The sequence below is a fragment of the Varanus komodoensis genome, unplaced genomic scaffold (genome assembly GCF_004798865.1).
Source record: "Varanus komodoensis strain SLA01 unplaced genomic scaffold, ASM479886v1 scaffold322, whole genome shotgun sequence".
Classification (NCBI taxonomy): Eukaryota; Metazoa; Chordata; class Lepidosauria; order Squamata; family Varanidae; genus Varanus; species Varanus komodoensis.
In genome coordinates this window covers 65,378-81,765 of record NW_025335803.1, presented here as the reverse complement: position 1 = coordinate 81,765, position 16,388 = coordinate 65,378, and the positions used below count along the sequence as shown (strand labels likewise).

At 41.8% G+C, this 16,388-nt stretch overlaps 2 protein-coding genes across 2 annotated transcripts; both read right to left on the bottom strand.

Moving 5' to 3' along the window:
• Positions 1 to 3: 3 nt before the first annotated feature.
• On the bottom strand, positions 4 to 5,607 carry LOC123027576 (vomeronasal type-2 receptor 26-like; the record flags this gene model as incomplete). Its single annotated transcript, XM_044438510.1, has 5 exons — positions 5,257 to 5,607; positions 3,371 to 4,222; positions 2,902 to 3,129; positions 1,797 to 1,923; positions 4 to 812 (listed from the first exon to the last, which is right to left on the bottom strand). Coding segments are annotated over exons 1-5 (2,367 nt in total), but the record flags the coding sequence as incomplete, so codon positions are not given.
• A 3,659-nt stretch (positions 5,608 to 9,266) lies between these two features.
• Positions 9,267 to 16,086, bottom strand: LOC123027575 (vomeronasal type-2 receptor 26-like). The gene is made up of 5 exons (XM_044438509.1): positions 15,854 to 16,086; positions 14,210 to 14,432; positions 11,128 to 11,268; positions 10,504 to 10,630; positions 9,267 to 10,168 (listed from the first exon to the last, which is right to left on the bottom strand). The coding sequence occupies exons 1-5, from the start codon at positions 16,084 to 16,086 to the stop codon at positions 9,267 to 9,269; spliced, it is 1,626 nt and encodes a 541-aa protein (XP_044294444.1).
• Between the last annotated feature and the right edge of the window lie 302 nt (positions 16,087 to 16,388).

Sequence of the window (16,388 nt, the reverse complement as noted above, 5' to 3'; positions counted from 1 at the left end):
TAAGCCAGCACTGGAGGTCAGGATGGAGAAGATCTCCACAGCCACCATGGACTTTCCTCTTGTGCTGAGGTAGGTGGGAACAAAGGAGACCCAGACACTGCAGAAGACCAGCATGCTGAAGGTGATTTTCTTGGCCTCATTGAAGCTGTCAGGCAACTTCCTGGCCAGGAAGGCCACTGCAAAACTGACAGCAGCCAGGAAACCCATGTAGCCCAAGGCACAATAGAACATGAGGACTGAGCCCTCATTACAGAGCAGTATAATTTCTTCAGTCATGGAGTGCATGTCTGAATCTGGGAATGGGGGAGAAGTCATGAGCCAGAGAGCACAGATGCCTGCTTGAATGCTGGAGCAGGAGAAGACAATTGCATAGGCCAGTCTTTTCCCCACCCAATTTCTCATCTGGGATCCTGGCTTGGTAGCCATGAATGCCAGCACCACAGACACAGTTTTTGCCAGGATGGTGGAGAGGGACACTGAGAAGACCATGCCAAAAGCAGTTTGTCGAAGAAGGCAGGGCACAGTGTTAGGTTTCCCGATGAAAAGCAAAGAGCAGAGAAAACACAGAAGGAGGGAGAAGAGGAGAATGTTGGAGAGTCTCCGGTTGTTTGCCTTGACAATGGCAGTGTCTTGGTGCCTAATGAAGATGCCAAGCACCAGAAGTGTGATCAGGGAGAACAGGAGTACTGAAAAAAGTGAGATGGTGGCTAGAGTGTCTTTTAAAGCTAGGAAGTTTGGAATCTTTGGAATGCAGTGATCCTGGTATTTATTTGGAAAGTGATCTTCTGAGCAAGCAATGCATATTTCCATGTCTGAAAACAGATAAAATTGTGAAATAAAAAATAGCCATGCACATGACTATCAGCTGCCCAACTAGGGTGCAATCTTTCCATCAGTATTGGTGGCAAGAATTGTATAGCCTAAATTACAATGCAGATGTGCTTTTGGGTGTCATTCAGCACGCATAGGGAAGAATGGGAAACTCTTTGCCCCAACTACATTATTATTAGAAATCCCATTGCCTGCATAACAGCAAAGCTGAAGCAAACTCTCATATTCCCACAAATTGAAAAAAAAAGTTTTCTAAGCACTGCATTATGGGTGAGAAGAATGGGTAACACTTTTCCTTTGAAGAATGTTCTCTATATGCCAGTTTCCCTATGAAAACTCTTGCGCAACATTTAAGTATTTGGGGATACAGACAAGGGTTACTGGAAATCAATTTGGCATGGATGTCCTATAGATCCAGGCATAGTAATGCCACTGCCACCAAGCTTCCATAGAACAAGCTGAATGAGAAGAATGAAGCTTCACTACATTAGTCTGATTCACTGTGGAGAGGTGGAGGTTTATTTGTTAGCTATCTTCCTTTTCAATCAAAGATGCTCAAGAGACGTTTAAGTCTTTGCTCAGTTGAAAACTTTGAGTCTAGTCTTTTCATTTCAGGGTGCAGGTTCAAAGATTGCCTTTTTTGCCTTCAGAAGTATGATGAATTGTGGATAGCATGAATGGTCATTCTAGCTTGCCAGATCAGAGCTCATGTTAGTATTCCAGCTTGTTTTTTTATTAATGCTAAAATGTAGCTCTGTGTTCTTTTCCCTTTTAAGATGGCTTTGAGCAAATACCAAAACAAAAAAAAATGTTTCTAAAATGAATAGAAATAATAAAAATGGAAATAATACATACTAGCATAGTTCAAGAAACAGCAAACCTTTCTAGATGATCAATGAGAAAAGAACCGGAAAAACAGTTGCTACCATTTTCTTGGAATAATCTGTAACCTTCCTATGTCCTACCCTCCTTATTTGAGTACATCCCAGCTTGGCATGGGACACAGTCATAGCAACAAAATTTCTTCCCTTCTATGTTTTTCTTGCTGTAACCGGGATGGCAGATGTCATTACAGAGAGAAAGAGGTGGCACCTGTCCAAAAATACAGGAAAAGCTTAGCATTATGGAAACACTTGAAGAATGCATCTCACATCTACCAGTAAATGAAATGTTCAGTGATATGAAATAATGAGTTGATAGGACTACAGACAATACATTCTGTGGCATCATGCAAACATCATCATATAAACAGAAAGAGATTACAATTTCCTTAGATATCCTTATAACCATGATAACCAGCTTAACATTCAAAGTTTTGTCATTAATCTACATTCTTTTTGGAGCATGGACAAATTCTTTTTATTTTCCCAATGTTTTAAGATCTGATTGTTTTAACTGGGGTCTTATTGTCAGTTGAATTTTTTTAGGACGCTGTGTTTTACTTTACATTGTTGTATTGTTAAACTGTCCTGAGTGTTCGGTAAGGGATGAGCTAGAAAAGTTTAAATAAATAAATTCTCAAAGAATTCTTGAGAATGTAATAGTAAAAATTTGCAAAAATTATCCTCTGCATGGGCTATACAAACCAGAGACTGGTTAGTGACAAAACATGCGCTAACCAGGCCCAAGGTCCCAGGTTCAATTCTTGTACATCCGGGAAGACCAGGAACAATTCCTGCCTATAAACCAGATGGTTTCTATCAGCTAGTGTTGACAGGACTGGGCTAGAAGGCTGAGAGACTGGGCACAATATAAGCCAACATTCCTTGCTGTGATGTCTGAACTCGCCCTAAGTCAGCTTTTGGAATTCATGGCTGAGCATAGATTACAACCTGAATCTCCTGATTTCCAATGCAATACCTGAATTGCTACATGGCACTGTCTCTCTTCAAGCAACATTTACTTTTTGATCCCACCTTTTCTTTGTTTGCCAATCCAACTATGTATTACAGTACCACTATGCAGAGGATGAAGAAATGATTTCCTCATACTCTCAAACCAATTGCACTCTTGATTCTCTGAAAGACAACAAATATTAGCAGTTGAGAGGCAATGAATTCATTTTCCAACCTGAGCCAAGTCTCTTGGCCATTCCATTCTTATTTCATTAAGGCTGAATTGTTTGCTTGGAGGAGCATGTGGGTTCAGGCTTCCAACTTTGACCCTGGCATAGGAATTATTTGGGAAAGTGACCAAGCTGGTGATTTCAAATCCTCCTACTAGTTCTCCATGTTCATTAAATCTAATTTCATCTCCAGCATTGTTGTTGAACGAGATCCTCTGAATCAATGAGTGGAGCTAGGTGGAGACAGAAAGGAACCAGAGAGAGGGAAATGTTTAGAATAAATGTCTTTGATGGGTTGAGGGTATTGTCCTCTATGACAAAAACCATTTGCAAAAGCTAAGCATTCAGAAATGCTAACAGACAGCCAGACAAGAACTGGGTGTAACATGTATTGGAGATACGAAGTCCTGGCTGTGCACTGAGGACCTCTGTCAGAGAAATGCACGAGAAACTTCTAGGAGCCTTGAAACTTACCTGCCAGGGTTCCACAGTTGGAGGTTCCAGAGTGCTCATGACTTCTGTTACTCTATGGCTGGATATTGATGTGTGAGTGATGTGCAAGGCATTAGCCAGAGCAGAGAGGGCATTGTAGATACTGTAACTATGGCCAGTCATGCTCATTTCAAAGTAAGGAGAAGGGAGGCTCTGCAGCCTCTCCGACCCAGTACATGTTTCACTGATATCTCTTGGTGCTTCAGAATTTGACATAAAGCAGCCAAAAGCCTGTTCCCAGAAATCTGTGATGAAACCATCTGCTTTACTTCCAGATGGGTGGATCATGTCAAGGAAGTTTTGGAAGCCTGGAGGCTGATTTGAATGAATTGTGAAAGAAAGAGTGCCATGGAACATTTGCATATCAAAAGCCTTTTGAACTATAAATAAAGTGAATTCAATCTGGGCTGTTGTAATCCAGACCTTTCCTGCAGGGATTGTCTCTCCATATGAATGATCTGTTAAAGGAAAAACCATTGTTATTAAGATCGCTGCAGCCAACCTCAGAATGTTGGTACTTTCTCCATGGATAACAACTGCCCTGGCTTTTGTCTCAGTGAAAATGTGAAGATGACTCTTTGTAATATTAACAATCTCAAAGAACTGCCAGTTGGCTTGGATTCTCTCTGTGAATTCTGAACAGATTGCATTCTGGGAAAGCATTGGCTCCATGGTCTGCAAGAAGCGTTCTCCATGTTCATCATCCATTGTGATGAGCCCGATCCATTTCCAGTGGAAATGGAGAAGAAGTTGGACAATTCCCTGGTACTGGAGAGCTTCATTGGGAACCATCCGGTAGAAGGAAGGCAAAGGGGATTCCTCACTCACTGCTGTCTGAAATGAGCCATATGAAAACTGAAGGCAGGGAGGGAGGGAGGGAGGAAGAAAGGAAGACCAAAGTGAGACTGTCATCTTGTTCAGTCATAATATTCTTGACCTTTATTCTTTTTCCTGGTTAATAAAATTCACACTAACAATTCCATGAAGATGATTCCTCAAAGCAGCATAGATATAATTTAGAATATAATAAACAGTGCAGTCATCTCTTGTCTTAGTTCTACTTTGTCATAAGTGGACATAAGTTTGTAGCCTCAAAGAACAATGGTATGTGCAGATCTGCCCACAATGAAGGCTAATTAAATTAAGTGAAATGGGATTCATTCCCAGCTAAGAGTATATAGCAGAGTTTGGCAATGAGGTAATTGTGGGTTTTCTTTCACCTTGCAGACACCTTAAATTGATTTCTTCTCATGTAATCTGGGGATCAAGGAAGAGCAAACACTTCTGAAGAACAAACACTTCACTCCAATAGCATCCTTCCAAAAGACAAATCTATGTTAAGCACTGGATCAAGAAAGAGGGGAACCAACTATGAGATGGATCAATGATATAGAGGAGCCCTAGCCTTGAATTTACAAGGGCTAAGCAGGATGAAAAGGACAGAGAACTTTGGAAGGCATTTTTTCAGAAAGTAAGCTTAAATCAGAGATGACTTGATGGTACATAATAACAGACCTTTTCATACCCATTTAGGGACAATCCTCATATCACCTTACCATTCTTTTCTAATCATTCCTCCTCCTATTTCTGAACCATGCAATTGATCCCAGAAAGTGAAGACTAAGAATGAACCATGGATTTGTGACGGTCCTTCTGTCCACTAGAAGATTTCCAGTTGCAGAAGAATACTTCATCCCATTTTAAAATTTCTCCCTCCCTTGATATCAGGCTGGCTCCTGACTCATTTCCTTTTTATTTTTTCCTCCTCCCTTGACTTCATTCTGACTCTGACCAATTCCTGCCAGGGGCTGGATGTGCTGCTTTGGGGAGGAGGTGGTGGGATTGACCACGTCCTCCTGACACCTTACCTGGGGGATCTTGTAAGGGCCAAGAATATCTGCCATGCATGCAGATATATCAGCACTCAGTCCACCAATGACTCCCATGAGCTTTTGCTGTGTGCCACATTGATAGTTGGGGACCATCTGATGTGACTTGAAGAGCATATCCAGGCTGGTCCGGTAGGTCATCTTTGGATCAGAGTAGCTGTCATAGATGTGGAAGCCCAGGGTAATGTTAGGTAAGATCTTGGGATTTTCATTGATCTCCTTAATGGCAAAGACCAAGGCCAGGATTTGCTGGTAGAACTTGGTGATCACGCTGCAAAGAAAATGACTCTTCGTAGTTGGAGAAGTCTTTGGACATGGGAATTTGGACATGAGAATTCTGCAGTGAATTTCATTACCGGTCAAGAAAAAAGGGTGCAGTCTCACAAAGATCATCACAGCCAAGTCCCCGTGAAGGCAGAGAAATTGACAGTCAGTTTATAGATCTGGGGCTGTGGTAATAGTGGGGCCATTGGAAGAAACTGAAAAGATTCATGCCCTGTGCCATAGGTTATGCTACTCTACCAAAAGATGGAGATTGTAAATCAATGATGTATACTTTGAAATGGTTGCTAGGATTTAATTACATTTCACAGAAAGCCAAGCCACCCATTAACTCTCACCCAAATTACCCAGAATAGCAATATATTCTAATGCCTTGCCCTAAACTAGGTCAGTCAATAGTGGCTTTGTAAATAATTTTGAATGATGAGTGAAAATGGAAACAAAGAGAGTAGTACGTTTTTTCAGAAGCTCTTCCCTGCTCCCTTGCTATCTGTCTGTTCCACTAAACCAAAATGGATACTGTTTAAATACTTTAAAATGGCAGGGTTTTTTCTGTTTCTCCCATCAGCTGTGATCAATGTCATATTTGAAGAGCAGGAGAAAGAGATTTCCAGGATTTTAAAATTTGTATTTATGTATTCGATGTGCCTTATGAAATAAATATCACGTCTTCTGTCTTAAAATTACAAAGGAAGAAGGTCTCTAGATTTTTCATGCCCCAAAATCTGGCCAACTGGTGGATCTTTTTGTTTATACCCCTCTTCCCCTGATTTCATGGGCTACCTAGCATAATGAACAGCTCTGGAGAACTTGGGAACTTGTATTATGGAATTCAATGAGATTTTTCTTTTTGATCCTACTTAAGTAATTCTCCAACTTGGTCCAAACTTTCCCTCCAGCAGAGTTATCTTTGTGTTTTTTTCCCTGCCTTCTCACATCAGTTGTCCAGCAACCTGAATACTACTATTCCAATTAACAAAACTGGAGCTGCCTTGAGGCTTGTTCAAAATGAAACATGGGTTTTGCCAATCCATTGGGATGCTTTGACCGTGACATATAATGCCATGGAAGAGATAGAGAACCTCATTGTAAAGGAGGTATCAAGCACACCACCCCCATTTTGCAAGGAAAGATGTGTTCTCTGGACAGTTTCCTTTTGTTAGCTGTCAAAAGAAAGCAAAAGGAAGAAAAAGTTTATTTTGAGCCTCTGTAGGTCAACATCCTGGTTTGGTACTTGCAGCAATCTGACAGTAAGTAACTGCTAATATTGCCTAACTAATTTCTGCAGTCCAGAAATTGTCCTCTTGTGCAATTTCTGAAGCATGGTAGATACAACAACAAATAAAAGAAATATTTGCAGAGACAATTATGTGCAAATCTACCATGAGAACAGACAAGCAATAAAGAACCCCTAGCCTCCAATGTCCCCTAAATACAGAACTAAAAAGCTTGTCTAGCATTGGGATTCCCTCCAACATGTCACTTAGGACATTTGAAAGAGGCTGCCAATGGGTGTCAAAGTGGAGATGGCATAACTGCTTTTCAGAGAGAGAGAGAGAGAGAGAGAGAGAGAGAGAGAGAGAGAGAGAGAATAGAAGTCACAGATAATTGTACAGAAGACCCAGCCAGTTCCAATTGCCCCCAAAATGAGGTCAGCAATTTGCATTCCCAAACTCCTGAAATATGCATTCAGTAAAACTAAGCCTGTTTTACCTTACTCACAGTGGGAACGTGAGCGCTTCCTGAGAAGGGTGTTTGTCAAACAAAATAACGGGGAGCAGGTAATGTATGTGAGACACCATCCCACCAATGAGGAGCTCACCCTCTTGGTACCACTCGTGTGGGATAGGAAGGGGATCACTTTCAGAGCATGTTGAAGCCTGTCCTTTGATGGCTGCCTGTGGAAAGAGCAGCACCAGCACCAGCACCCTGCCTGAAAATGTCCCTTTTGGTTTTGCCTCTTCCATGTCCTTCTGTGGAATCATCTCCACCACTAGATTCATTCAAACAAGCTGGGATCAGATGGAGATTGCATCTTCCAATTCAATGATTATGGTGAAATATTTTCCTTGACTTGCAAAGTTAAGCCTTTAATATCCTTTGAATCTTTGCATCATTGAGATGAAGGTGGAGAAATATTCAGATGGAGAAATCCTTGGCTGACACTTGTCCTGAAATAAACTGCAAATGGTGACTTAGTGTCATATCTATTTAAGACTCCACTCTGGACTTTCCTTCGATAATACCTTCTGAAAAGCCACTGGAGGTCTGACCATACGGATTAAGTACAGTGATTTTGATAATTAAAGGGGAAATAATAACTTTGGACTCTGTATGGTATCTCCACAGACAACATCTTTGTCAAGTGTAAGAGCAAACTTCTGCTGTTCTGTAGGAGGACAACTTTCAGGATAATTCACAATGACCACTAGGATATGGTGTACTGGTTAACATGTTTGACTGGAACATAATAGTTAACCTGTGTTAGTTCCCACTGGATGCAAAGATCAGGCTGATATTCGGCTTCCTTATGCTTGTGGCACTAACAAAGGGGGTGTGGAAGAGGGATGCTGTTTGCACAGCATTCACACATGGCTTAATTCCAGGAACTCAAACTTAATGGCCAAGTCAATGCAGACCAGGACTTCTGATGCATTTTCACCCACAAAACAGATTGCTAACACATCCTTTCGTCAAACTAAACATTAAGTTTTCAGGGTCTTCCTAAAGGTTTGCAGTGGTGCCCGGGAGGTATCCATGGTGACATATTCCAAGCTGTGGAATGCTTGGAATTGTACTCCAAAGCACCTGGAAGTTTGGAGAATGCTATTTTACAAGCATAAAAATCAGTATGCATAAATTGCTTTGCCCATCACATTTTTTTTATTGATGCATACATTGTATGGTATCACATGTATAACTTACATCTGAATCAAGTATTTTTTTAATGAAACAAAAATGATAATGCTATGACCAAAGCATAATATATATAGGATATAGTACAGGGTTTTATTTGATTTTTGACCAAAGTGAAATTCAGAAAACACTTCGTGAATGGAATCCTCTAAGAAGATAGAAGAAGACTGGAGAACTTGAGGCAAGTGCAGCTCATTTGCCACAAGTATGTTTAGAGAAATCCCCAAAACTATTCTTGTTTGTAGGATGGATTTTAAAGAAAATAATAACAACAATAATAGTATGAGTTCATTTTGTAATGTTATGCAGCGGTGGTGTCAATACCTTTCTTATATCATAGGAACGAGGTGACTGTGCTTCTTTGAGAAACAGAGAATCCATTCTAGGGACAGCAGTTGAAATTGTTACACCTGAGACTGTGTTGCCAAATGGTGAGGTCTGATGGGGAACTTAACATTGGTTTCCATAGACACAAGTCTTGACATTGTCAGAGAATCATGCAGTCATAGAATATTGGAGTTGGAAGGGACCAAGAAGGCCAACAGGACCAACCTCCTGTTCATGTGCATACTGACACATTTACAAATACACGGACGGGGGAAACCACAAGATATTGAAAAAGAGATATGACTGTTTTGAAGTAATCTGGGGAATAAAGGCAAAAATGGAGTGAATAAGACAGTTGGGCTGACCATCATGTGGAATACCAGTGAGTCAGTGCTGGAAAACATGCATAGTGTAGATTGTCCCTACAGTTAAAAAGGGGATGTAAATATGAATTCCTTCATGAGTTAGATCTTTCTTTGCATTAGCTGCTCTCTGGTGTTCAGCTCAGGTCTCAGCATAATAATGTAGCATTTGGGAAAGAATATGCAGCCCAGTAAGCCAGCGCTGGAGGCCAAGATGGAGAAGATCTCCACGGACACCATGGACTTTCCTCTTGTGCTGAGGTAGGTTGGGACAAAGGAGACCCACACACTGAAGAAGACCAGCATGCTGAAGGTGATGTACTTGGCCTCATTGAAGCTGTCAGGCAACCTCCTGGCCAGGAAGGCCACAGCAAAGCTGACACCAGCCAGCAGACCCATGTAGGCCAAGACACAATAGAATATAAGGACACAGGCCTCATTGCATAGCAGAATAATTTCTGTAGACATGGAGAGCCTGTCCGAATCTGGGAATGGGGGATAAGTCATGAGCCAGAGAGCACAGATGCCTGCTTGAATATTGGAGCAAGAGAGCACAATGGCATAGGCGAGTCTTCTCCCCACCCACTTCCTCATTTGGGATCCTGGTTTGGTAGCCATGAAGGCCAGCACCACAGACACTGTTTTTGCCAAGATGGTAGAAAGTGATACAGAGAACACGATGCCAAACGTGGTTTGTCGAAGAAGGCAGGAGATTGTGGAAGGCTTCCCAATGAAAAGCAAGGAGCAGAGGAAGCAGAGGAGGAGGGAGAGGAGGAGAATGTAGGTGAGGCTTCGGTTGTTTGCCTTGACGATGGCAGAGTTTCGATGCTTAATGAATATGCCAAGCACCAGAACTGTGGTCAGAGTCAATAGAAGCCCTGAAGAAGTTGAAATGATGCCCAAAGAATCTCCAAAATCCAGGAAGTTTGGCATCTTAGGGATGCATTGATCCTTCCACTTGTTCGTATACTGATCATCTGGACAATTGACACAATTGTTCATACCTGAGAGGAAAATGTATAATAATGCATAAGGAAATCACACTATTCTCATGATGAATAGTCTCTCCAAAGTTCATGGAACATAGAATTATAATTTTATTTCATTTTTATTTCTTTCATGGAAGGGGGAGACAGTTTGCTCACAAAAGGGCTAAGCCTCAGAGAGAAGCTACAAAATCCATGATTAACAACGGTGATGCAAGCATTGGGTGATTATTGAAAAACAAGGAGAACATTCAGTAATAATTCTTAAATCCTCTCCAGGATGACACTGACAACAGAAAATGGACATGGGTTGCTTGCAAATGAGACAAATGTTATGCTCTAATGAAACCTACCACTCTGGTTTGAGAAGAGCCCATCTGGACATGGTGCACAATCATAGCAGCAAAATTTCTTCCCCTCCTTCTTTTTCTTGCTGAAGCCAGGCTGGCATATGTCATTGCACAGAGAAAGGGGTGGCACCTATTCAAACATAGTGGCACAGCTTAGGATGAGGAATTAATTTCATTTTCCTTCAGACTATGTGATGGTAAAGAATACTGACTTGTACATCTCCAAGTGCCCAGGTTTACAAGAGCTGAGCAGAGCTGTCAGGGACAGGGGTCAATTGTTGGAGATGACCCAATGGCCTACAGCAACAACAAGTGCTCAAATAACACATTCAGTAGTAAAAGAAGTTCCTGCTGTATTCCATGACGCTTAGTCAGTGGTCCATCTAAGTTAGACAAAGTTCTTTGGTATAGGACGTTTTGTTGTGTCTTTCCTTAACTGGAATACACACCCTGTACATTTCAATCCACTCTTCCTAAAAGAACACATCTCCTCTTTCCCAGGACAGTGTCCTGGTGAATTTCATGCCAATGCAAAAATTTCCCCACCTGAGCCAAGCCTCCGTGCCACCTGATTGCTTCCTCATTAATTTGGAATGCTTTGTCTGGAGCAGGATGGATCCTTCCCACCTTGATTCTGTCATAGGACTGATTTGGAAAAGTGACCAAGTTGGTAAGATCAAATCCCCCTTCCAATTCTCCATCTTCATTAAAGGTAATTTCATCTCCTGCACTGTTGTTGAATGAGATCCCCTGAATCTCTGAGTGGAGCTGGATGGAAGCAGAGAGTCAAATGGTGAGAAGAGTGTTGAAAGGAACTGAGTAAAATGGTTCAGGTCATTCTCATCAAAAGGAAAATGTTGCCCATTAGACAGCAAGTACTTGGAAGAAGATCTGGATCATGAATCAGTATAAATTTAAAGGGTGAAGATTTTTGTCAAGAGAATTTCCAATAATATATTCAAAGAAGGAAGAAGGTTATATACATAGGGGACTTGATCCCAGTTCAGTCAGTCTTAGAGTGGACCTCCTGAAATGAATGGAGCTGAAGTTAACTGTGAAAAATTGGGGTTTGCAGTAAGGGAAAGGAACTAATTATCTAAGGAGGTGGTTGGCTCTTCTACACTGGAAGCATTCCAGAGTCAGTTGGACATCATCTGTCATGGATGCTTTAACCCGCTGGCCTGCACTGAGCAGGGAGTTGGACCTGATGGCCTCATAGCTCCGTGCAACCCTTCTATTCTATGCTTGTATGATCCCACGGTGATATCATTGCCATAGAATTGAGGGTGCTTGCTTCCTCTGTATACAGAGGCTTGAGGCTCATGGCAACACTTCATAGTTCTATAGCTCAGGCAGCATTCTGCAATGACAAGCTGCAATTGGGACCCATCGTAAAAATGGGACAGTGGGTTCTATTTAGCAAAGCTGCAACCTTGTTTGTTAGCATTCTGCATTCACAGGGATATGATCCCAGCGATACAGATTACACATGTCACACTCCTGTGCGATATCTTGATGATGACTATGGATCTTGTGAGTGAGGATAGGTTACCTGCCAGGGTTGTATGTTCTGAGGGCATTGTATCCCTCCGTTCTGCTTTGTTCTGTGGTTGCATCTAGCTGAGTACACGTTGTGCAGGGCGTGTGCCACTGTGTAGGCAGCATTGTAGATACTGTAGCTGTGGCCAGTCATGCTCATTTCAAAGAAGGACCTTGGAAGGCTGTGTAACATTTCCCTTCCTGTGCACGCTCCCCTTATGATTCCCAGAACTGAGTTTGAAAATGAACAGCCAAAGGCAAATTCCCAGAAATCATGGACAAACCCATCTTCATTCACCCAAGAAGGATGGACAAGCTGAAGAAATTCTTGGAAGTTTTGAGGTGTTTTTGATGGAATTGTAAAGGAGATCGTGCCATGGAGCTTTTGTATATCAAAACCAGCAAGCGTTCCAAGGGCATTTACAAAGAAATCAATTTGAGCTGTTGTTATCCATACTCTTGCTGAAGACAGTTTTCCTTTAGACTGAGGAAACATTAGCTGAGCTAAAGTGGCTGCAAGTAAAACTGTTTGCAACCCTGCAATGGCTGGAGATTCTCCATGAATGACAACTGCCTTGGCTTTGCTTTCTGCTAAAGTCTGCAAAACACTCCATACATGGAAGACCATTTCTTGTATGTTATCTTGCATATACATAGTTTCTACCATCCTTTCTGCAAATGCTGAACAGATTCTGTTCTGTACCAGCAGAGGCTCCATGGCCCGCAAGAACTGGTCTCCGCCCTCATCCTCTGTAGTCATGAGTCCAACCCATTTCCATTGGAAATGCAGAAATAACTGAACAAGTCCTTGGTATTGCAGGGATTCGTTGGGGACCATGCGGTAAAAGGAAAGGGAATGGCTTTGATCATTCCGTTTGGGCCCAAATGAGCCTTATGAAAGCTGAAAGAGAAAGGAAAGAGAAGGAAGGGCAGGATTTCAGAATGGGAACTGGAGTATTTGCCACCCCATTACTCATTACATGGCTACCCCAAAAAGATTAGTGCAGCCAGTAGTAGACTCCAAATGTCATTGCTCATCAAAATGACATCTGCTGAGTCAATCGCTTGGAATCTGGTGTGCAATGTGTAGCTGAGGTAGTCTAAAGTGGATCAAATGCAAATGAAAAAACTAACAATCTAGCTGCACTTCCACATTATTGTATAAATTAAACTTTAAGGAATCTGAGGGTAGGGTGGAATGCACACAGTATGAGACCTTCTTTTCCTTTTCCAGTGGGGAGAAAAAGAAACCTGGAGATTCATCTCAGCAAGCTGATTTCAAATCACACAAGTCTATGTGCATTTGTTCTACTTTGGCCTGTTTTATTTAGGCAGCTATACTTTCAACTCACCATCTTGAGACTTTTGTGGAATGTGGGCTATGTCCATGAAGAAATAAAATCCATCAAGCAGCTAGGTAAATTTAGACATAGGATTTAATGGCCCTATGCTACTCATCCCTCTTAAGATTTTGATGTGTACTTCACTCATGAAACGACACTGCTCAGATTTCTTTTCTGCTCAGCCATTGTTCCATGTTTTAGTACTGCTTCTACTTCCCTTAAATGTTGCTACACTTGCTGACCCTTGTGCCTTTCCTTCACACCTGCTGCTGTGCATTTCAAACTCAGTTCAATTATAGCATCAAGCTGACCTCAGGAATAGAATGAATTGTGCTTGGATACCTATACCTTTTTATTTTTATTATTTATTTATTAAAACATTTCTATGCCGCCCCTTGCCAAGGCCTTTACATATGTCCACTATTTTGTTATTGCGTCTTAAGTTTAGCCTTCCTCAAAATTCAAAGGAAAAAGGACAAACCTAAGGCTCTCATACTTAGGACACAACATGAGAAGCCAAAGGACACATCATGCAGAAGACAGATCATGCTAGGGAAAGTTGAAGGCCAACTTTGCGGTAGTTGGTCTTCAACTGAAAAGGAAGGCCAAATAAGAGATGGATGGACTCCATAAAGGAGGCCGCAGCCTTGAATTTGAAATGGCTAGTGGGAAAAAGAAGGCTGAATTATAGTTTGGGGAGAATGCTATCGGCTCTATGAACTGATCCTACCTGTGGAATCTTGTAAAGACTTAAGATTTCTGCCACACACGAAGAAGTATCGGAACTCATAAATAAATAAATAAATAAATAAACTCAGCCCACCAACCATGCCTATTACATAGTCCTGAATGCCACATTTGTAGTTTGGGACAAACTGACGTGAATTGAAGAGCAAGTCCAAAGTGGAGTGGTAGGTCATCCTTGAATCGGTGTAGCTTTCATAGATGTGGAAGCCCAGAGTGACATTGGGCAAGATCTTGGGATTCTCATTGATCTCATCAATGGCAAAGACCAAAGCCAGGATGTGCTGGTAGAACTTGGTCACCACCCTACAAAACAAGTGGCTTTCTGTTTTACCGGAGAGTTAAATGAATTACAAAATTATTTCATCTCAGTCCTGTCCATTGTAGTTCTGAAAGATTTAAGCATTCTGATTAGACGATTGTCATCAAATGCATTTTTTGAAAAGAAGAGAAATGTGGCTACCTGTCACTAGATCATACCATTAGACTTATATATCATAATACATTTCTTGGTCTATTTTTTGCTCACAGAATATTTTACCATCTCACCACATTCCTATTCCAATGTGGAAATTCCTATTTAAATGGATCAAATGGTTTCTTGAATTTGCCTGCATTAATTCTCATTGTTTCTCCACGTTTTTAAATGGACAAGCCTCTGTTGTTACACAGGATTGTGCTACAGTTTTGAAAATGTTGCCACTTTTGGAGTACACCCAAAACTGCATGTGCTGAATATGCCCTGAGGATTTTGCATCATCAGTATCAAGGTTTTTATAGCTTGGACACATGAATGCATGAATATAAAAAAGATGATGGGAAGTGGGCTTTTAGAGATGCAGCTGTAATGGCAACAATACCTGTGTTATGACCCAAGAACATTCTGGCCTGGTTCATATGGCAAGAACACCCCTTGATGGTTCATTAACCCTTGAAGAAATGCTGCAAAGGTCAGCTGCCAGTTGTAATGTGAAAGCCCTGGTTGGGCTGTGACTGTCTCGTCTCAAACCAGCCATCAAACCAGCTTAAAAAGCAGTCAGGGAGAACCACAGGTGTCTTGTGAAAACCAGGTGTTTGGGAATGGGAAAGGTGAGGGGAGTCATGTCTGCTTGTGCTGCTTTGCATTTTAGTTCTGCTTGACAACACAGCTAATATATTTGCCCTCAGTGAACCTTCTGGCAGGAGTCTCTGCCTCCATCAGTTCATGGTTAAATGTTCTTGCCCCAAGCCATATGAACTCTGTTCATGAAAACTCAGAGCAAAATTAATTGGCTGTTCCTCTTGCTTGCTTTATTTCCACAGACTAACAGGCTTACCAATCATCAAAGAAGGGAGCCATTATTTACATGCTCCACAACTGAAGCAACGTGGACAGGGATGTGGAAAACTCCCCTGCAGGAGCATTTGCTCCAAGGTCTACCTTTACCCAGCATGTATCTCTGATCTCATTTCTCTCAATATTGTATTGCAAACTTAAATTCACTTTCCTGCTTCTAGGTTAGGGATGGACAAAGGAGGTTGTCCTGCCACAACACCCTATGGTAGAGAAAGCCTTCTGAGAGCAGGCCGTTGTTCTGATTCACATGAGTAGTATCCTTCAGAGGAGGTCTAGCTGTAGCCATTGGGACAAACCAGAAAGCATGTTCAGACTTTTGGGCAAATCTAAAGAAACATCAGAAAGAAAGAAATAATCATGTTGGGGTGGAGGAGGGAAAAGATTTCCTTACATTGGGAATTTTGACTGCTGCTGAGAAGGATGCGTGATGAACCACAGGTTTGGAGGGAAGTAATGGATATGAGATGCCATCTCACCAATGAGGAGATTGCCTAGCTCGTACCACTCATGTGGGATGGATGAGGTCCTATTTCCAGAGCACTTCATAGGATGCACTTGCCACACCATGTTTGGCACTTGTAGCAGAAGCAGCACCAGCCTTGGGACAAAAGCCCCTCCATACATGGTCTCCTGTGCCTTCTCCTATTGCTACCCTGTGTCTAACCTGAACAGGAACTGGCTCCAAAAATGCAACGCAGCAAAGGAAAATGTAATCCCAACAGGGTAACAAAAGCATGCCTGGATGTCAATGGCGAGTAGCCTTTTGAAGCTTGAGCTGTGCAGTGGAAGAGGCAAAATGATCAGAATGACAGGCCTCTGTCTCACTCCTGTGCTAAATCACAGAGATCAATGGATCTTTGGGAAACATAAACCTTTTTAGGACTTGCTGGATGATTTTTGCTGGGTAGTTTTTTGAGTTGCAATTA

What these genes read in the sequence shown, in the direction of transcription:
- LOC123027575 (XM_044438509.1), bottom strand. Translation starts at nt 16,086, where the DNA reads ATGTATGGAGGGGCTTTTGTCCCAAGGCTGGTGCTGCTTCTGCTACAA. An exon ending in AGGACTATGTAATAGGCATG is followed by an intron (nt 11,269 to 14,209) that starts GTTGGTGGGCTG and finishes GCTTCCATCCAG; the next exon opens with CTCCACTCAGAGATTCAGGG. An exon ending in AGTCCTATGACAGAATCAAG is followed by an intron (nt 10,631 to 11,127) that starts GTGGGAAGGATC and finishes ATGTTTGAATAG; the next exon opens with GTGCCACCCCTTTCTCTGTG.